The following is a 23,103-nucleotide window of genomic DNA, read 5'->3' on the forward strand; positions in this document are numbered from 1 at the left end:
CTCAGTTATAACCACTGACTACAGGGGGGGTTGCAGTCATATAACTAAAGGCAGAATTTGGAGAAAATGTAACAGTTACATATGGCTCTTGCAAATATTGCTTTTATAGGGCCTGCTCTAAAGCCTCCTGAAGTCAGTAGAAAGACTTCCATTGACTTCACAGGGCTTTGGATCAGACACATTGCGGAGTGAGGTGGGGATGTCTTGTATTGCTATTTATTACTTATATCATCTTTAGAAGTTCAGGGTGCTTTACAAAACAAAGAAAGTTGGAAGCCCTAGTCTAAAATGTTTAAAACCTAAGGAAGATGAGAATAGGAAAAGGCAACACATGGAAGGATTGAGAACAAGGTGTAAAATCAGGACCAATAAAGGACCAAAGTAATGTCCAGCTATACTCTATGTGATAGCATATCCCATGATAGACCATGAAAGAGTGAATCTGACTATGCCCAAGATACAAGATTACCAAGATGTATAATCTAGTGAACAGCATGTGGCAACAAAGACAAACAAGAGAGGGTGTACATGTTGATTATGAGTTTGAGATATCACTGTCTGGTGAGGCAAACTCAACCCACAAATAAAAGTACTTCAGCTCAACAGATTGTCAACATCAAAATCCAATGCCTAGAAATTCCTGTTAGCAAAAGGCTGGCAGGCATAAGCAAGATAAATTTGTTTCATTTTGAGGAGGGAACAACTGCAGTCTGCTTTAAAGCTCTCCTACGTTAGTCAGTATGGGTGTTTTTTATTTATATGGTCTGTTTACTCATCAGGTCAATGCTTAGTGGGCCACCTTTCATATAAGAGCATGGAGGAAGCAGGATTTCTTTTGTTTTGCTGGAGTACAAAAGGTTAATTCTTAGGCCATTGTCTACATTATGTGGACTACAGCAGCATAGCTATGCTGGCTTGACCCTGTGAAGAGACAGAGGAAAAAAAAAACACACAACTTGTTCCTCCAACCTACTTCTGAGGTCATGTCAGCTTCTTCTGAAGAGACTGAAATTGGTACCGTGAATCCTTTTATAGAGCATAATACTACAATAAATCAGTCAACCTATAATAGTGTTTTGGATCACTCTAGAGTGGCTTCCCAAATGAGATGTATGGTAAAGCACAAATTCTGACCGACCCCATAGTTACAGATCATTCCAAGAACATAGCACTGCCTGTGCTGCAGAGTGAAAGTTTTAGTTCAGAACTGTAGCAATACCATCTCCCCAAGGGATGGCAGTTAGGTTGACAGAAGCATTCATCTGTTGACCTAACTGCATCTATACTAGGGGATAGGATTTTTCACACTACTGAGCACTATGTCCATCTAAGTTTTAAGGGTAGACCGGGCCTTACCCTCAGTGAAGTTAATAGAGTTTATACTTCAGTGAGATTGGCCATTTCTGGTTTACATTAAACAAGATAATTGGGGGAAAAAATGTGGTTCCTGGATCTGTTAGTCTCTCAGAAGTCAGGCTGTGGAATAACAATATCTTATATTACAACAGGGTCCCCATAAACTTTCACTGATGTCATTTTCTGTTGATTTGCCATTTTAATAGGATCCTCTTACATTTGTATCATTGTATCTGGATCACAATACACTGGACTAGGACATTCTTAATTAACATAGTCTAAAGACAACTATTTATTAATACAGGAAGCACTTTTAATAAGAAACATACTTCCATCGACTTTAATGGACTTTGGACCAGATCCTTAATGCCCCTTTTCCTTCTTCAAATACTGAGCCTTAAAAATGGATGGGGAAATTTCAGTTACCTGGAAAGTTTCTGCTGCAGCAGAGAAGAGGACTGTGGTATGGGGACTAAGCAGAGAATGAATAAACAACTTCTATGGTGTCAGTTTACTAACAGCCTAAAGAGAATCCGAGATTCAATTAGATCCCTGGACATAAAATAAGGTGTGTAGGCAGGGTTCCTGTGGCCTGAACGCTTGGCAAGGAAACATTTCGAACAGACCGGTTAACGTTTTTTCCCAAAGAAAAGGTAATGCAAACGTATGCAAAAAGGGTCCACTCTTAAAAGCTTCCTGGATCGCTCCCATAACTGACAGGTTTCAGAGTAGCAGCCGTGTTAGTCCGTATTCGCAAAAAGAAAAGGAGTACTTGTGGCGCCTTAGAGACTAACACATTTATTAGAGCATAAGCTTTCGTGAGCTACAGCTCGCTTCATCGGATGCCTCTCCCCACTGTATTTTCCACTGTATGCATCCGATGAAGTGAGCTGTAGCTCACAAAGCTTATGCTCTAATAAATGTGTTAGTCTCTAAGGTGCCACCAGTCCTCCTTTTCTTATAACCAAGTGAGTAACTTGACCCCACTATTTGCATTACTTCCTGCGGGGATTTCCTCCGGCAAACAGAAGGGCGCGCCGCCGGTTAGCGCATCGCTTGTCTAAGGCGAACCTGGCAAGTTTGTCAGAGGGGCTGGTACCCGCCGGACGCGGCACCTCACACAGCAGCGGCGCCTTCCCGCGCTCCGCCCGCCCGGTTCCAGGGCTGCCGCCTCGCTCGGGCTCCTCGGGCCAGCGAGCGGCGGGCGGGGCGGGGCGGGGCGCGCCTCGGGGCGGGGCGGGGCGGCGCCGGTGGCAGGGAAGGTTGCGCGGCCGGCCGCTCGGTTCGCGGCGCTGGCGGCGAGCAGCACGGGAGCGGCGCCCGCACCCGGGGCCGGCAGGGGGGCGCGTTCCGGGCCGCTGGCCATGGAGCTCGGGGAGGGGGACGAGCTGGCCCGGGTCCGCTCCCTCTTCGTGGCCTGCGACGTGAGGGGCTCCGGGCGCATCGAGCGGGCGGAGTTCGGCTCGCTGTGCGCCGAGCTGCGGGTGCGGCCGGCCGAGGCCGAGGCGATCTTCCGGCGGCTCGACACGGACCGCGACGGGGCCATCACCTTCCAGGAGTTCGCCCGGGGCTTCCGCGGGGCCAGCCAGCGGCCGCTGGAGCAGGACGAGGAGGACGCGTGGGGCGCGGCGGGGCCGACCCAGCCCTGGCGGGATTTCGAGCTGCGGCTCGGGGGCGAGGCCAGATACATCCCCAGGTAAGGGCCGCCGCAGGCACCCGCGCAGAGAGCGGGGCGGGTGTGTGGCCGCAGCAGTTAACCCAAGTGATGGCCCTCGGCCCAAGGACCGCACGACAAGAGGCAGGGACCAGGGGAGGGGGGGTCACAAGGGAACAGTAGGGCTCAGGATGAGAAGCCACAGTCACAACACGCCTGGGAAGCAGCACAGCAGTGCCTGCTGGAGAGCATGATTCCAGCTGCAAAATCAGGATAATAATAGTTTGGGTGAAATAAGGGAAAGTCACTTTTCCTTTCCTTCTCAATCTGTCCCCCTCTTCCCCCTTTTATGCTGGTCTTATAGGAGAATTAGTTTTTTGGGTTTTCCGTGCAGGTGAAACCATCCCAAGGTGCATCCTGGTTAGCCAGGGTAGGTACCTGTGCATGTTGTGAGCTCAAGGGACACCACCTGATTAATTCTCAGGGACCGATCAATGGAAGCACAGCTTAGAGTTTTAATGCTTGCTGGAAAGGGTGAGGAGTTCTGCATTGTTTTGGTGGGGCAGGACGTGATCTTGAACCCACCCTTCTGTACGTAAGGAAAAATGTACCCGTGGAGTAGAGGACTGCAAGGACTTCTCACCACTTAGGCTATCCAGTGGGTGCAGCACTTGCTTGGACTCAGAGGGAGATGAGCCTCCCATGGGCCACACAGAGGGTGGGATCCCAGTTTGCTAGGAAGAGGCTATGCATAGTGTGTTTTGGACAGGGGCCAGTAACGTAGGTGCATTGACTCAAAACCTGTGTGTGTGGCAGAGGCTTGGAATGCCAGCACCTCCTTTTCCAGCCTATAGGCCTGCTCCAAAGCTCATTGAAGTCAATGGCATCTTTAGATCAGGCCCTATATTCTGGAGTTACAGTCCATAAGCATCTGCATTTCATCTCTCCAGTCCTGCATGGTTCCCCTTACAAAGGCAGTTGTGAATATCCTGTCCCTCCGCTGCTGAGTACCCACACTTCATTTGAACAAAAGACAAATGATTCAGTACGAAACAAAGCAACAGATATAAAAGAAAATCACATTAATGGGACACTGCCAACTTGAAATCTTGACGCTTATGCGTTAAAAGTAGGTTCAGGTGCTACTTTGCCCCTGAGTCTCCCTGCCAGTTTTTGTGGTCCTTACAATCACATTTTCTGAGTTTTTAAAATGCTTTCCCTCTCCTCCACGACTGCGAAAGACCCAAACAGGGAAATGACTGACTGTGCAGGTGAAACAGACTATGTGCAAAGTATTGTCAAATGCACAATTTAACAAATGAGGGGGAAAAGTCCCCTCTAATCTCTTTCAGGTATAGTAATCTGATGTTACCTGTCATTAGAGTAGAAGATAAAAATCTCTTTTCTGTCTGAAAATTTAAGTTGTTTGAATCCCCTTAAATAAGCCAGCAGGCTATAATTAACTCCTTCTGGACAATACTTCCTGTGCTGTGATCTCAACTGAGACTTCACTACATTGCAAGAATTCTCCCACTTCTCTCTTCATGCTCTGAGCCTTCTGTGTGGGCCCCAATCCTGCTCCCACTGAAGTCAATGAGAATATATTCAGTCCCGTAATGGGGAAAGTTGACTGGCAGCAACCTGCTTCACAATGAAAACTGTTACAAAAAATATTTTTATAATTGTAAAGTTGTTTCCATTTTGAAGGGTTCAAAATGGATCCATTGTCTACTTTTTATGACTTATTATTTTTAGCAGAAAATTTCATTAAAACTGATACGTTCTATAAAATCAGAAAATTTTGATGTTGACAGTTTTTTTTGTGAAGAGTTTTTAAAAGACCATTTTTTGGTGAAATACTTTTTATGCAAAAAATTTTGCCCAGCCATCCTCAGAGTAAAGCTTCATGTTAGATAGCAAAGGTAACAACCTGGCTTGCTTGTTAAGGTCCCGGTCCTGCAAACACACATGCACAGGCTTAACTTTACTCACAAGCAATCTAATTAAAACAGACAACTTTTATGTAAAAAGCGAAGCACTGCATAAGCATTCCTAGACCAAAGCTGTAGTTGGAAACGTTGAGAAAGAAACAAGGAAGAGATTTTGCAGAAGAACAAATAGGCAAAACCTCTGGTGCAAGTGAACCTGTTAAAGATAGTTGAAAATGTCAGCATGTTTCCAGTTTCCATCAAGTTTTTCATTTTGTTAAAAGTTTAGTCCAGATCATGCTTTTGATCTTTTATTGAAACAATTGTAAATGGCTCAGGACCTGATTTTTTTTTTTTTTTTAAGTTCTTTAATATTAAGTCAGACATGATGAATCTCAACTCATTGGGTTATAATTTTAAATTAAGATGGCCAACTATTTAACTTGATTTAAAGGTCTGTATATTTTAACAAACATCTAACATTGTTATACCTTAGTTAAAGTTTAACAACTTCTATTTTAGGCCCTGATTCTGCAAAAACCTATGTGTGTGCTTTGAAATATGTGAATCGTCCCATGTAATTCAGTGGGATTACTTGTGTATAAAATTAAATATGTATGTAAGTCTTTAAATGTTTTTTTAAAATCTATATAATATCCCCCCAAAAAGCATTCAAGAGATGTAGTCTTAATATTTTGGATAATTAAGAATAAAAGCTGTTTTTTACCTGCCAGAGCCTTTGTTCAAAGTCTTTGTCTTGTAGCCACACTTTTAGAAGTGTACATTTAGGCTTTAGTGTTGCATGTTAGCGTGCCTATGCCTTGTGCTCATGCAGAGACCCTGACTTCAGTAGCGCTCTGTGCGTTTACAAGGGTCCATCCGTGTAGCTTATCTTCTAGGCTTGGAGACTAATTTTGTGTGTGAGAGTTTTGGGCACCCTGCTTAAAAAAATGTGTGTATATTGTGGACAAAGAGGATGACAACATCACTGCTAGCTCAGTGGAATTTTTTATAGAAGCAATGGACAACCTTGCAGCAGAAGATGAATGGGCTGACTGCCAGGAAGCAAATTGGTAATTTATTAATTTTCATTTGGACACTGGTGCACAAGCCAGTGAGTTGCCAGAAACCGTGTCGTTAGCAGTAAAAGAAAAGCCATGGGTGGTGAAGGTAAATGGTAAAACCCAGGGCTTACAGTAGTGAGTTTATCCCACTAAAGGAGAATATTAACTAGATATATGGGTAAATAACTAACTGGAAAGATAAAATTTGTAGTAATGCCAGGGAAAAGAACACCTGCCATTGGATTAAAAGTGTCAACCTCTTGGTCTCATCAAGAGGTACACTCTTCAATGGGGCAGAGAATCAGAACAAATGATTCTCTGCTCCTTGAAGTCTTTAAACCATGATTTGAGGACTTTAATAGCTCAGACATAGGTGAGAGGTTTTTCGCAGGAGTGGGTGGGTGAGATTCTGTGGCCTGTGTTGTGCGGGAGGTTGGATTAGATGATCAGAATGGTCCCTTCTGACCTTAATATCTATGATGAGAGTTTGAGGACATCTTCTAGGGGATAGGGAGGCTCTCAAATGAGTACAGAGTGTAGCTGAAAGAGGCTAATTGCCCCACTATTCACACATCTAGGAAAGTTCCTTTGGCCTAAAGCAGAGGCACAGGCTTATTGTCTGGTTATCAGAATGACAAGATAAACAAAAAGAGTGAGTACACTTGGTTACTGAAGGGGGAAAAAAAGATGGATTCCTTCACTTATGCATAGACCTAAAAAACTATATAAATACGTAAATAGAGAATATTTTCCACTACCTGCCAGGGGAGAAATTTTGAGGGATATGGCTGATGCCAGATATTTTTCCATGCTGGATGTGTCATAGTCTGGTACCTATCTCTAGAAAACATTGTACATATCTGCAGTGGTGAGCTGGAGCCAGTTCGCACCGGTTCGCTAGAAGCATTGTTAAATTCAGAAGCCCTTTTAAAACTGGTTGTTCCAGGAGGGACAACCGGTTCTAAAAGGGCTTCTAAATTTAACCGGCCAAAAGTGGTGCCTTAGGCGCCGACTCCACGGGAGCTCCAGCCCTGGAGCACCCAAGGGGAAAATTTGGTGGGTGCAGAGCACTCACCGGCAGCTCCCTGGCCCCAGCTCACCTCACCTCCGCTCTGCCTCCTCCCCTGAATGCGCCACCCTGCTCTGCTTCTCCGCCCCCCCTTCCCCCAGGCTTTCCGCGAATCAGCTGTTTGCGCGGGAAGCTGGGGCAGGCTGAGAAGCAAGCGGCAGCTTCCCGCTCAGGCCCAGGGAGGCGGAGGTGAGTTGGGGCGGGGGGTGGGAACGAGGAGGGCTGCGCGCGCTGCACAGGTAACCCCGGGGGGGGGGCGCAGGGGAACAGCTCCGTGCCCCAGCTCCCTGCCCCAGCTCACCTCGGCTTGAGCGGGAAGCTGCCGCCTACTTCTCAGCCCTCCCCGGCTTCCCACCGAACAGCTGATTCGCAGGAAGCCAGCGGGGGAGGGGGTGAGGTGCGGAGAAGCAGAGCGGGGCGGTGCGTTCAGGGGAGGAGGCGGAGGCGAGCTGGGGCCGGGCGTGGGGTGGGGAGCTGCCGGTGAGTGCTCTGCACCCACCAAATTTTCCCCATGGGTGCTCCAGCCCCGGAGCACCCAGGGAGTCAGTGCCTAAAGCGCCACTTTTGATGTAATCAGTCGGTGGAGCGGCCGCTCCCCCTGCTCCCCCCCTAGCTACGCTCCCCTGACCCTAGGAGCCAGAGGGACCTGCTGGATGCTTCCTGGGAGCTGGCCCAGGTAAGCACCGCCAGGACTCCCCACCTTGCCCCCCGGCAGGTGCCTCTAGCTCTTAGGGGTGGGGTGGGCACCCAGTACGGTGGCCCACGAGACCCTCCTGCCCGGTTCTGGGGGCAGTCAGGGGACAGGGGATGGGGATGGATGGGGCAGGGATCCTGGGGGGGCATCAAGGAATGCAGGGGAGTTGGATGGGGAAAGAGTCCTGGGGGGCAAGGGGTGGGCAACGATCCCCTCGTGGGGTGAGGAGGGAACCCGTTAAGTTTTTGGCAGCTCATCACTGCATATCTGTGTGCATTCAAAACACCTTTGGGAGACACTGTTTCCACAGACTGCCGTTTGGATTGTGTTTTGTTCCTGAGGTGTTACACTGTATAATATAATAAATGTTTCATGATATTTGAGGATTCTAAGATTTACACAGATAACGTTCTGATCTGGAGAAAAACAATAGAAGAGCATGACTAGAGGCTTTGGGCAGCTCAAGAAAGAGCAAGTGCAGCTGGGCTAAAGTTAAATAAACAAAAATGTAAATTATTTGTAAAAGAAATAACATACCTAGAAGAGCAGCTAACACAGCAATGTGTCCTGGTTGAGGTCCTCACCAACATGCCTGTCTCAATAGACAAGAGGGGTTACAAAGATTCCTTGGAATGGTGGCTATGTAGGGAAATTTGTGCCAAATCTAGCTGCTCAAACCAGCAACCCGAGAGCATTATTGTGCAAAGATGTCCAGTGTACATAGGCTGCCGGTCTTAATAAAGGGTTTGAAAAACTGAAGAAGATAATTGAAGAGCCCCTAGTCTGGAGTTACTATCACAGTAAGTACAAAACTGAGATGTCCATAGATCCCTTCAAGGAGGGTATTGGCAGCAGTATGGTCAAAACTGGAGATGAGTGGTTTATGCATCAAGGGCGCTAAGAAAAAACTTAGTACGAGTATGCTCAAATAAAGGAGAAGGCTATGGCCAGTCAATCAGTGTAAAAAGGTTCATATTTTTATGGCAATGGTAGTAAACGGTATATCGTCATTTCAGCTAACACTGGTCTCCCATAAATAAAGGGCTTTGTAAATATTCTCCCCAAAATACAAAGGTTATTTTTTCGGTTGCAAATCGACTAGAAACTTGGGAGTGATTTGGTAGTTGCAGACATGCTTTCTAGAATATTTGTCTAGGGGAGCAAATTCCAGAGCTAGATTTTTGTGCAGGTCTATTTGGTAAAATAACCTTTCTGGTCTTAGACAAAATGTGGACTGTGATTGCCAGAGCAACAGATCAGGATGAGAAGCTGCAGAAAGTGACAGGTTTCAGAGTAGCAGCCGTGTTAGTCCTTATTCGCAAAAAGCAAAGGAGTACTTGTGGCGCCTTGGAGACTAACAAATTTATTTGAGCATAAGCTTTCGTGAGCTACAGCTCACTCATCGGATGCATCCGATGAAGTGAGCTGTAGCTCACGAAAGCTTATGCTCAAATAAATTTGTTAGTCTCTAAGGCGCCACAAGTACTCCTTTGCTTTTTGCAGAAAGTGAATAAGGCTATTTCCATAGGGTAGTCAGAACAGCATGTTCCCAGCTTCTAAGACCAATTAAGAGGGGAGCTCTCAGTCCTAGGTGGCATTTTGTTTGAAGATATCAGGATGCAGATCCCTAAATTGTAATAGAAAAATATGTTAAAAAGAATAAATGATGCTCATGTGGGAACTGAAAAATCTAAGAGGAGAGCTAGAGACATTTTTATATTGGCCTCAAAAGAACAGCGACGTTAAGGAAGCTGCCAAGGCTTGTTTCATATGCCAGAAGTACTAGCTAAATGAAGCAAAAGAGCCCACGTTGGTGGCACAGGAAAGACTTTCTGCTTGGAGCATTGTAGGATAGATTAGTTTATGATGACAGGCGGGCGAGGGGAACTATGCATTTGTTAAAGACTGTTATTCTCACATCCCTGAGATGGCCTTACTAGAAGATTGTGCTTATCCAATCTGTTTTTGCTAGCCATGGTATAGCTGATGTGAGTATACCTTATTGGTTACATCTGACACTGGGCTGCAGTTCAGTGGATACAAGTTTAAGAAGTTTGCAGTGAAGTTTGGGTTTAGGAATGTAACCTCTAGACCCCATTATCCCAATTCAATGGGTTGGTGGAAAAGGATGTTAAAATAAGAAAGTACCTATTGAAAAATGCTGCGGCGTCGGTGGTGGTGGTCTGTAATTTAACAATACCTAAGTGCAGACCTTTACCTGTACATTACAGAATGGTACCAATTAAACATGGTGTGTTACCTGTAGGCATTTTATTTAATAGAAAACTGAGAACTAGAATGCCTGTAATGAAAATGCTGATGTCAGAGGAACTAGAGATTTGCAGAAATATAAAGAAGGAGATAAAGCTATATTAAAAAACTCGATATGTTTTGGAGTTCTGGGCACTATCACTACTTTATGAATATGGCACAGTGAATGTCTCTGATGGAAACCAACGGTTGCAAACAGCAATGTTGTCTTAGGAGGGTGTCACTCCAAATGGACATATACTGAGGGGGAAACAATGACACTTTCTCCAGCTTTGAGAAAGGAAAGGGATAAGGGTCACTGAGTTTGCTGTCTTGCCTGAGAAGGTCTCAGTTTGGTAACGGCCACAACAGATCCAGACAACCAGCCCCAGGATATACTACTTCGAGGAAAAAATAGACTCACTGCCTCCTGATAACAGTAGTACTTATGTTCAAGGGAAACCTGCAAGTCCAAGTGACAGTTGAAGGCTCCTCAGAGATTGATAGAACACGTTAGTAAATTTAATCAGGTTGGCTATAAGTGTTGTGTGTTATGTAAACATTTAAGGGATGTTATTTTTAAGTTTTGGCTGGCAGAGGAAGGAAGACTGGTATTGGTATTGTACCTTTAAGTGGTTTCGCTTCCCAGACAGGAAGTCTGAGGGGAGGGGACTGCAGAAGCCCACGTTATGTAATGCAGAGGCAGCTGGGAACTGGCATCACTCAATAAAAAGGATCTCTTTCATGCACTTTGGGCCTATCATGATTACTGATGTAGGAGTCATTCGGTAGGAGATCAAAAAATATTACTTGTGCGCCATGGTGCTTCGTGAAAGCATCCATCTCCTTTCACTAACAAATGTATCCCAGTGTCTTGGTTACTGTATTTGCAGCAGCAATTTGAATGCTGTCCCATTGCTTGTCTAAGAGGGTAGTAGGAGGGAATGGGGATAGCTTTGTTTGGTATAAGTGATGTGGTCTGATTATATTGAGTTGCAATTCTCATACATCAAATTACCAACTGAAAGACATTCAAAATGAAATGGTGGTGACTGAAGTGCATGTGTATTCATATCAAATGAATAATTCTGTTGTTTCTTCATGCAAACCAGTCCTCTTCCTTTTTAGGTTTCTAAATAACTTTGAACCTCTCTAAAGCATAATCCTTGGCTTCATTTGTTAGGCAGGTATCAATTCAAGTTCAGGGCATCCTTTGTTTTCTTTCATTTTTGCTTTCTGTTTACAGTTTTCAAGCACTGGAGGCCGAGATAAGCTATAGTTCAATTGCTTCATGCTGGTCCCAGATCTGGCAAATGTTTTAGCATGTGTTTATCTTTGCTCCTCTGGATAGTCCTATTGAAATCTATAGGATTACTTATCTGAACAAAGTTATGCAGATACTTACGTTTTTTAAGGATATGGGCCTTGGACAAAAAAAATGTAAAGTTTGAGATGACTTTATAATATTACATTGTTTTACATTTAACTTTTTTATAAATCCACATTTTCTAAACTTTTCCTAAAGGAAAAGTTAAGCAGGACTGCTGAAATGCTTCTGAAATCAAAACTGGGAAAAAAATCTTAAAATGGCAAACTTCTCACCATAATAATTACAGAACTGTTTTTAAGGTATGCAGTTTACTAGCACCTGAAATCTTACATAATAGTTTGTAACTGTTATTCTCAAAATGGCATTTTGTGTCCTAGCACATGTATTGTTCTTTATTTCTCTGATATAGTATTTCCTGGTATATTCTTGCACTGAGAACCACAAGCAAAATAATTTAAAACAAGCAAACAAACAAACCCTGGCTTGTGTAATTAGTTAAAATATGAACCATCAATAAAGACGCTAACTTGACTCTGCCTGGATTCTGACCTCAGTTATACAGGTAAACTGGAATAATTCAGCATTCGGTCCTGGAATGTGTTGAGTAGTTAGTAATTGGCCCCAATCCAGCATAGCATTTGAGCATGTGCTTATTAAATGCCTTGCTGGATTACTCATAAAAATGCATAGCAGGTTGGAGGAGTGAGCCCTAGAAGATCAGAGTAACAAGACTGAAATGGGACCTGTTTCCCTGTAAGATAGAAAGGACAACTTTTCTCTACTTCCTTGTATTGCCATTGGGAGTTGCACTTGCATCAAAGGGAACAATTTGCCTCTTATTCTACAAACAAGAAATGATAGAAAATTTCACCATATGATACAAATAGAACCATTAAAACCATTAAAAAATCTGAAAATTGGATTAGAAATTTCTCTTTTGTGTTTTAATAATAATGAATGCCTGGGTCTTATGTAGTGCTTTTCATCCACAGATCCCAAAGTATTTTACAAAGGAGATAAATACCATTATCCCCATTTTACAGATGAGGAAACTTAGGCACAGAAAGGTACACGTCTTGCCCAAGAACACCCAGCAATGTAATGGCAGAGCCAGGGATTGAGCCCAGTTCTCCTGTCCCAGTCCAGCATCCTATCCACTAGGCCGTGCTGCTTAGCTATTAATACTTAAATTTATATAAGGTTTGTAATGCATCGGTATGCCTAAGGCCCTTCATTTTCAGTTTTTATTTTGTTTAAAATATTCCAGGAATTTATCACAACAAGGAGTCCGGTGGCACATTAAAGACTAACGTTTATTTGGGCATATTCACTTTTTTAAATCAAAACTTGTGTTTTTAACAGAGTTCCAATCATGTTGTCTTTATGTAGGGTTAATGCAAAAGATGCTAATATCAGTTTCTCTTTTAGAAAGGTATAGTGCAGGAGCAAAAGTATTATATAGGTTTTTAAAATAATTTTCTAGAGTTAAATACTGACTTTAGTAGAGACAATACACAATTCCTGTGGTATCAGAAATTCCAGCTAGTTAACATTTTTTGTGTACTTACTTTTGACTTTCTAATATTGCCTTATGGGTTTTGTCTTGATTAGAATAAAAGGTGTGTTTTAGAAGGTTAGCTAGCATACCTTTACTAGCACATTCTAACACTCTAGCATAGACAAGCCCATATAGACTATTAACACATGCCAGCTGGCCAAGATGAAGCCTACTTAGAACATCTGTTTATGATACACCTTTAAATCTTAGTCATGACAAATCCTATCACACCAGCAAAAGGAGAAATCCTTGCTGAACAGCTATGGTCTTCACCAGTTTAAAATGTTATATTGTTTACTGGTGCCTTATCAAACTGTTGATAAGGTGTAAGGAAAGTTTCTGATATCTCCAATATTATATAGGAGTTCAGCAGGGCTGATCACATGTAAAGTTACATGTGTAGGTAATTGCAGGATTGGGGTTTAAGACATGCTTCCTGTTTCAAACAGTTTAAGGTTAATTACCATGTCTTAATATTTTCCAGACTGTAACATAATTTGCTGTGTTCTCAGGATGATTATGGCTCAGATTCAGTGCCCACAAATCAAAGAGATTTCAATAAGCAAGGCTTAGGAATTATTTCAGTAAACGTAACCCTAAAAAGCACAAAATAAGCCTTAATTGTTTTCGGTGTTAATGATCCATCTCCCAATCAAATCTGCATTCAGTATTGTAGTAGATGTTAGATATACAGTATCTGTGAGCAGTATTCTGTTTCTATGTACTGTATAGTGCATATTTTGAAACTAGCTTAATTTTTTAGACAAATGTTATGGGATGTGTCTTTCCTGTCTGCAGTATGATTTGATTGTCCAAATAATTTAATTTTGCTTGCTGTCAGGGTGCCTTCAAAGCATGTGTTATAGTTGTCTCTGTTATCTTTTGAAATTAGATGGGAGAACTACATTTATCTTTTTTTTTTTTTTTTTCCCTCCAAAGAAAGATTTTCTTCCCACAAATTTCCAGGGGTTAGTTTAGTCAGGTTCTTATGTGAGGCATTCACTGTGAGCCAAAGTGTTGTTTGCCAGTTAGTCTTTATACTCAGTGAGCAATTGTGCCAGTAGCACAAAAAGTGGAAAGTGTTTCCAGACTAGTAACCTAGTATAATGAAAGACATCTGATTTTAACTGAATCTTTTTTTTGCTTTTCTTTTCAAGACATAACCATTCTTCCTTTATTATATTAAATCAAATGCAATGAGTAATTAAGCACAAAAAGACAGTGATTTCATTTTATATGCAGTGAACTCCCTATTGGAGCATAGCTGAATGAGCCTTAGTTCTCCTTTATTGAGAACTGAGGCACGCATCAGATTATACAACTAAAAGCTATTTGACTTTATCTGAGTATTCAGTTATCCTCACACCTGAGGATTTGAAATTGAAATTTCAATTGCCAACATTAAAAGAAAACAGCAGGGTATTTTTTAATTCTGTATAAAAAGGACAGCAGCTTTTTCCTCCCTGAAATTAGAATAAGGTATGATCCAACACCCACTGACACCTCAAGAGAAAACTAGTGCTTGCAAATCATGGAACCATCAAATGTACTAGCAGTTATTGATGTCTGCAAGTGGTGGACACCAAACCTAAACTGTGGATAGTGGCTTCTTTTGAATTTTGTCTCCTTTTAAGTCCCAGACGGGGATTTCATGCCTGTAGCAAGAAGGTGGTGGCGTGGGGGGAGGAGGGGATAGGGGTAGGGAAGAGAGAGCTTTTCAGGGCCAGCTCCTGAATCCCACTACCTGGAGAAATTTGATTTCTTTCCCCACCTATGTTACAGGACTCTGAGGTTCAGTCTGAAATACACCCAAGTAAATATAAACTAAAAATGATGAGAGGAAGTGGGTGCTACATAAGTAGAAAGGTCATTAAATGTAAGGTTATAAATATTCTCTTTCTGAAAATCCCACCATTTTTTCCTTGCTTTTCACCACGAAGCTCCACTTCTGTTATCTGTTCCTTTCTTTGTGCCCTACTTCATTCTGTTTCCTGTGTTTACCTGATTGTAGACTACCATCTCTTCAGGACAAGAATTTAATTTTATTTCATTTCTATAAAGTTGGAGCTAATAATTTTGTTCATAATAATTCTTGTATAGAACTATACAAGTAACTCATTTTCCATAAAATATCAGTAGATCTTTAAAATGTAATAAACTCAGCATAACACTGGAGAGCACAAAGCTACCAAACCTGCAAAATCTACAAAATAATCAAGACTGAAAAATGCGCATCGGTGTGTAGTGCATAAAAAGCTGCATTTCAGGATAACACTCAAGAAAGGAGTGATGGCTAAAAGAGGGCAAAACCTTCCACAGTGCACTCATTCAAAGCACTTGAGACAGATAAACAGGTACTGTCTAGACCTTCCAATTTGTTCCCAGAGCTTCAATCACTAGCACTATTATGAGACAACTGCGTGCCTGAAAAACATTCTGGGCCTGATTCTGATTGCACTAATACCAGTGTAAATCGGGAGTAACTCCACAGTTACACAGATGTAAAACTGAAAGATAAAGTTAGAAGGAAGCATGAGATCAGAATCAGGCCGGTCGCATATTAATATGAAAATGAGTACTCCAAGCATCCCAACTGGCTTCAGAATTCCCATGTCCATAGGGATTAAAAATTTCTAGGCCCTATTTATACAGGTTTTACAAATGAACTTGACAATTGTGCATAGACACAGTTTAAACTTGTTTGTGGCTGAACTGGGTTCCAAGATGCCTTGATTTGTCAGTGTGCGTGGAGGCACACCGCAGAGTCATTTAACAAAAAAAACCAAGAGCTCAACCTTAGGTCATCTCTACCTGGCCTCGCTTTAATGTGCTTTAGCTCCATCGACGGTGGCTAGCCAAACTATGGTAGAGCATGCTTTCCCTACAGCTGCATAAAATGGAGATGAGTTTGAGCTGATACGGATCTGAAATTTGGAGTGTTTGGATTTGGGGTTTTGATTCAGGCCGATCTTTGTCTTAAACACTGTTGTAAATACCTGTCCAGGCATGACCTTAAGATGAAGCAAAGTGTATTCAGGGCAAGTATACATCAATACCCAGAATGCTTTTCTATTCTACATTTATTGCAAAGCTCTACTTTGGGAACGTACCTTTTGGGAACAACAGCTGGCAGATTGCACAATGTTGCACAACAACATTCAATCCCTAGTGACAATGAATAGCAATAATTTTTTGTTATTTTTAAAACATCCATCCCATGCATTAATATTTATGTGCATCTCTGGGTGTACACATTTTTAAGAGTTAAAAACTTTGCACTTGGAAGTGAAGGAGGCCAAAAAAACCTGTTGTCTTAAATAATTCAAACTGGGCTAATTTTTAAATTGAAAGTTCTGAATTTTCTGAAATTACTGACACTGAAATACAAACTTTTTAGTCTCTCGCCGTGTCCCATCAAAATAATCTGAGTTTCAAATATTAGATATTCACAATTCACTGCTCAGGAATAAGCTGCAGACCACAACTTATTTTCAAAGTTTATTCAGCAAATAATTTTGAATAACTAGCACATTTTTGAAAAGTGATCTCTTCATAGAGAGTTGGAAAAAAATAGACTGCATCAATCAGTTAGATTATTCAGTACTGTACAATGACTCTGTCTTGCTGTAATTATGCCAGGAAAGTGTCCCAAACTATGTGAAAGCAGAACAGAGGTTGAAAAATATGCAAATAGGCAGTTCAGAAAAATTATGTTCATAACAGTCAAACATTCATTCCTTCTAAAATTCTGTGAATTTATAAAGTATTACAGTGAGCTTGTAAGTTACAAAATATAGTTTTCAGATACTTGAGGTGATTAAATCAATGGCACTACTGGTAATTTGTGAAAATGTTTTACATCTTGCTCAAGATGCCAGTGGTCAAGTGGAATTATAGCAAATTTGTTACAAATTTTTAATTTCTTCTGTGTTTTTTCTGTTGCTTCTGTGGCCTATGTTTTTAATTAAGATTTTATGCTAAGCTGTTTCTGACATGCTCAGATAAGTGCCCCAACAGTCAGTTTCAGTTTTTAAAAAAACCTCCTAGTGGCTATTGCAGCTTCTGTTGGGTGTTGCACTACTGTGGTTGTGTGGATTTTGTTTTACCTCTTAGACCTAACTGGCTCTGCATAAAAGTATGTCACTAGGATGTTCTGAATCTAGCTCTGACTGCTGTAATTGAGCCAATGAAGAACAATGAGCATAAAGAGATTTTTGGATCACATAGCTAGCGTAAAGTACAATAACAGCTACCCTATGTTTCTGACATCAGCCTCTTAATACAAAGCTTATCCACATCTGTACGCAGGCAGACACAGTGGTAGTGAACCATTGCTTTCAACCTTCATTCTTTGTGTTTGTTCATTTGTCTAATCTTTGATGTCAAAATAGAAAACTGAGAAAGGAGTGGCGGTGACATTCTTGGAACAGGAACAAAAATGCAAAATTGTAAAAGTAAAGAACAAAGCTCCACCACAGGCTCCTGAAGCTATTGGCGCAAGGAGCTAGTTGTAGGGAGAGACCAATGTACTTCGTTCATTTTCAGTTTGTCAGCATGAGGCATTGTAGCTGCATATGCTGTACCGTAAGCAAGAACCTACTAGACAGTGAACTAGAGATGCTTTAGTAGTAATATTTTTTAGAGTTTTATTGGCAGGAATGTTCATGGAAGCAGCAAATTTAGAACAGATATAAAATTTGCAAAATCCAAATTTTGAACTTGGATGTATGTGCACACCAAAAACCTGATTCTAAAGAGTCGTGTTCATCCATCTCAGGAGGCAGAAACATGCCATGTGACTTGTGTATCCTGTCAAAACTAACCAATGCAATTAGAGTTTTGCATATCAAATGCTGTCAATAAACTGATCACAAACCATCTATGGACCAAGAATATTTCATTTTTGGGGGGGTGAATAATACCTACTAATGAATAAGAATGGCCCTACTGGGTCAGACCAAACGTCTGTCTAGCCCAGTATCCTGTCTTCCGATAGTGGCCAATGCCAGGTGCCCCAGGGGGGATGAACAGAACAGGTAATTATCAAATAATCCATCCCCTGTCGCCCATTCCCACGTGTCTTATTGATATGTGTCTTATTGGCAATTAACAAAAAGAAAAAAAGAAAAACTCATTCAATAATGTAGTCACTACAAATTGTTTGCTCAGCTTTAGATTTTACGTTCACATCCCAAAGACCCAAAAGTACTGATCCAAATCATGTTGAATGTATCTACCTTAGAGGGATGAAGGATTCATTTGACTATGATGGATTTTGATATACAAAGAACCCATTTTCTTTTATTTAGGGCTTAATCCTGACTTAAATAAGTAGTCCTTACTCATCTGAGTAGTATTGTTGAGTTAAAAGTGACTACGTTAATTAATTGATACCTACTTGTGTAAATGTTGGCAGGATCCGGCCCTCAATTAGTTTTTGCAGGGCAAAATCTAAACCATTCCAAACTCTCCTTGTTTTGCCTAAGGAATACTATACGATATGAACCATATCATCTCAACTTTGCCAGCCCTTGTAAGAGACAGAATAAAGTAATAAGAGGATGGAATTTCAGCCTTTGAATTTCTTTGTTTTCCCTCATGTAAAAATTAATTAAGCATGGTGATAGTTTGTATTTAATGTCAGTGGTGTTTTAACTTATTGTTAAATGAAAATGCCCTTATCTGTATTTTAAATGTGGGTTATTGACCGAACTGTGTAAATATGCGTTAAGGGAGTTTTTTAATTATTGGTTATTCATGCATAGTCATGAGTGGATAAACCTGGTTAGTACCAAGATTGCCTATGCATCATGATATTACTTTAAAACGGTGTTATGAAACATGCAACTGTGCATATATGGGAGAGAATCTTCAAAGACTAATATAAGTGTTAAAAGAAAAGGAGTACTTGTGGCACCTTAGAGACTAACAAATTTATTTGAGCACAAGCTTTCATGAGCTACAGCTCACTGCATCTGATGAAGTGAGCTCTAGCTCACGAAAGCTTATGCTCAAATAAATTCCTTAGTCTCTAAGGTGCCACAAGTACTCCTTTTCTTTTTGCGAATACAGACTAACACGGCTGCTACTCTGAAATCTAATATGAGTGTTGAAATTTTAACTTGTAGAAATACCTAATATACCTAAAGTACTAGCCTGTATAAAAGACATGATTTCGGAGAAAGATACTTTTAGTGGACAAAAATGCCATGAACATCAGTAAATCTGTATTTCTTTGCCATATATTCAACCTGTACATCAGAGTTTCAGCCTATAGATTTTTATAGTCTCCTGGAAGTTCTGCAGTTGTTTAAAATGGTATGTGAGCTATAGCAGCAGTTATGGTACAGTTGTAATAGAATAATGCATACTGCTGGTGGGAAATCGTATGGAGACTGTGAGAAGATATGTTGATGACCTACACAATGGATATACAGTATGAGGTGCTTAAAGTAGATGAACTACTAGCTACAGAGAACACGAATCCTCATTCTGTAAACAAGTGTCCAAGGAGATGCCAAACCTTTTAATTTATATTTTAAATAATGCTGTATTTGTAGAAGATTCTTCATGACTGGAGAACTGCAAGTATAATTTCATTTTTGGAAAAGGGTCAAGTATATAATCTTGGGGAAAATCTTAGAAACTTTTCATTTAAAAAACTTCAAACTTTTCTGTAAGAAGGAAAAGAGAAAATTTATACATGGTGTATTAGATCTGTCACTGGTGTAGGACTCAGAAGACTTTGGTTTTATTCTATTTTCTGCCACTGACCCACTGGATGACCTTGGGCAAAACACATCACCTTCCCATGCCTCAGTTTCCCTTCCCATTTTCTCTGTCTATTTGGGTTGTAACTCTTCAGGGAAGTTTACACACATCTATCTTTGTGTGTACAGTGCCTCGCATAATCTGGCTCTGATCTTGGTTGGGGCCTCTAGAGCCTACCGTAATAGTATTTCCAGTAATTGGATTTATAATCCAAGTAACAGAAGTATCTAGCATGAAACAAAATACATTACACAACTATACTTCCTGATGAGGTCAGAGAATTCAATAAAGAATTCTTCAGTAGTAACCTCTGTAATATTGTCCTCCTTTCTTAAGATGTTGCATGTTTTGTTGCTGTTTTCATGTTTGTCTTTTTCAAAATTGTTTGATTAGGCAGTCAGGAATTTTTGTATTCTAGTTTATGAAGGTAGTCTGCATTTAAAAAAAATCAGCATGTTGTTTTTCTGCACTATACCAGAGTTTTTATAAGAGGTTTTTTTTTCTTGTAAAAGTTTTCAACCACTGTGCGTGTGCGCGCGCGCACACGATTTATTGCTTTCCTTAAGCATCCACTGTTTTTCACATGAGAATGATATGTAGTAATGGCATCTTAGAAAGATTCTTTTTATTTTTTGTCAAATAGAGCAGACAAAGTTCCAAGAGTAAAATAGTTTTATGCCAGTGATTTTTTTACTCAGTGTTCCTTGACAATTTACTTCCTGGTTAAATAAAAAAAAAATCTATAAAACTGTAAATGGTCTGGGCCGCAGATATCTCAGAATTCACCTTATGCATCACTATGACATATGAAATTACTGATTCTGGTTTACTAATGTGTTATTCATTGAGTCATCTCTGTCCTCTTTTCTCCAAAAAAAAAAAAATACCCAACTCCTTAACCTTTCATTATAACTTACGTGCTTGAGGTGGTGTCGTCTTTTACCCTATGCAGCAGCCTCCAACAGTGATCATCTCCTTTATATAGTATGATTAGCAGTGGAGCACTTGGTGCGCCCGATTTACCATTGTGATATTCCAGTTTTACCCTGCACTTTAGACAACTAATATAAGTAATATGAAATGATTCAAGTAATACTTCTAAAAGGTTTTTTTCTGGGAGAAGAATAGTGCAGTAAAGAGACCGGAAGGATTTAGGCACTTGAGAAAAGGGCAGCTGCTGTGCTGAATGTTTCAAATATGTATTTGCCTTGTTAAATTTTAAAATCTGAGACACAGGTTGTTTACATTTTGAATAAATTTTGGAGTGTTTTTGTAGTGTTTTTGTGTAAGGAAATATGCTTCATTGTGTTTTTGGTTTTGGTTTTTTCCAGACAAGAGCAGGCCAGTGTTCTGTATGCGAACATCAGTTTAGTGGAACCAAGATTAATTCAGCCTTATGAACATGTTATTAAGAACTTCATCCAAGAGATCAAACTTCAAAGCACAGAGATGGAAAGCTTGGCCATAGCTGTAAAAAGGTACAGTGGATAGTTCTGAATGTCACACGTGTGCAGTTATGAACTTCACCACTTACTCCTGCAGTACAGTGTGTTGGTTAAAGTTACCTGGTGCCATTGGCAAAACGTGTTGAACTGAATATTTTTGTTTTTAGATATTAAACTGACAAGTTGAAAGAATCCAAGCTTTTTTTTTTTTTTTTTTTTTTTTTTTTTTTTTTTTAAATACAAATCAGACAATTTGCAAATGACTCTGTATGTAATTACTTACACTTTGGATCCAAGACTGGTCCCAGAATTTATCCAAAGGCAGGCTAAGATCCCACATTTTAATGGTCTTTCTTTTTTTGATTGTAACTATGATTTTGAATACACATGACTGTCATTTGCTTTTACAAATATTATTTTTGTATCTCCAGCTTCAAAGAGAGTATTTAGGTAGCATATTTAGGTATTGTACAGGCAGTCTTCTACTTTACGACGTTCGACTTATGATGAACGACATTTACAACGGTTCTGAATTGACATCCTGTTTCGACTTACAACACTTGGTTTCAACTTTATGACACTCTGTCCCACAATGGGGTGGATTGCATTTCCTAGTTATGACTTTTTGACTTACGATACAATTTTCAGGAACCAATTGTGTCATAAGTCCGAGGCCTGCCTGTTTTGTAACTGTATCATATTGGCATATTTTTATACTACATATTAAAATTCCTATATGTCAAGGAAAATAAAAATGATTCCGTTCTAAAAAGTGACTGTGCAAATGTCATCATGATGTTCCCAGTTCATTGTGTCTCAATCTATCCAGTCTAAATTTGCTCAGTTTAAAAGTAAGAAGCTTTTAATTGCCAGTCTTGCAAACTCAGCCTTGGCTTTGAGAGTCAAGCTGATTTCTTTCCTTCTTGTACATAATCTCCAGTAATATCATAGAAACTTAGGACTGGAAGGGACCTTGAGAGGTTATCTAGTCCAGTCCCTTGCACTCATGCAGGGCTAAATATTATCTAGACCATACCGGACAGGTGTTTTTCTAACCTGCTCTTAAAAATCTCCAATGATGGAAATTCGACAACCTCCCTGGGCAATTTATTCCAGTCAGAGCTGTCTCTTGGGTAGTGCGAATTAGGGCGACCGCTCTGGGCCCTGCATTTTGGGGGGCCCTGCAGGCCAGTGCAATTGGCTGGCACTGTCGGGCCCGGAAGATATAGGCACAGGAACTAGTAGTGCGGGGGGGGGGGTGCTGCAGCACCCCTGGCCTCCACCCCACGCCCAGGGTCCTGATTGCCCAGCCACTAATGCAGAGCTGGGCCCCCAAGCTGATGGGGGCTGATTTGTTCCGGGCTCCATAGGCATGGCCCTGATTCCAGTGCTTATGTAACACCGACAGACCCCCGGTCGTCAGCAGGCAGGATCGAACTTGGGACCTCTGAAGTTTAGCGCATGAGTCTCTACTGCATGAGCTAAAAGCCACATGTCTGTTAGAGATTAATGAATTTGCTACAGCCTTAGCTAAGTGGTCTTGGTGTCACTACATGGGATAGAACACCACATCCAGGAGATGTGTGTTACACTTATCCATGCTGACAGGAATTTTTTCCTAATGTCCAACTTAAATCACCCTTGCTGCAATTTAAGCCCCTTGCTTCTTGTCCTAGCCTCAGAGGTTAAGGAGAACGACTTTTCTTCCTCCTCAATGTAACAATCTTTTATGTACTTGAAAACTGTGATCATGTCCCTTCTCAGTCTTCTCTTCTCCAGATTAAACGAACCCAATTTTTTCTATCTTCCCTCATAGGTTATGTTTTCTAGACCTTTAATAATTTTTGTTGCTCTTCTCTGGACTTTTTCCAGTAAAGACTTTCTACATATCAGTCCAAATGTATGTATGAATGGTCATCTTCAAATTACTTCTTTGGCTATGTAATCTCAGGCCTTGTCTATACTAAAGGGAAAAGTCGATCTA

The 23,103-nt window shown here is 41.0% G+C and overlaps 1 protein-coding gene across 1 annotated transcript in view; it reads left to right on the forward strand.

The window, feature by feature from the left end:
* Positions 1-2,429: 2,429 nt before the first annotated feature.
* RASEF (RAS and EF-hand domain containing) overlaps positions 2,430-23,103 on the forward strand; it is a 52,819-nt gene continuing 32,145 nt past the window's right edge. The window contains exons 1-2 of the mRNA XM_038403665.2: positions 2,430-3,052; positions 21,006-21,152. Of these exons, the coding sequence (XP_038259593.1) occupies positions 2,721-3,052; positions 21,006-21,152 (479 nt within the window). The 5' untranslated portion in view covers positions 2,430-2,720. The remainder of the gene's footprint in view (positions 3,053-21,005; positions 21,153-23,103) is intronic.

The sequence above is a fragment of the Dermochelys coriacea genome, chromosome 5, assembly GCF_009764565.3.
Source record: "Dermochelys coriacea isolate rDerCor1 chromosome 5, rDerCor1.pri.v4, whole genome shotgun sequence".
NCBI classification, from domain to species: Eukaryota; Metazoa; Chordata; order Testudines; family Dermochelyidae; genus Dermochelys; species Dermochelys coriacea.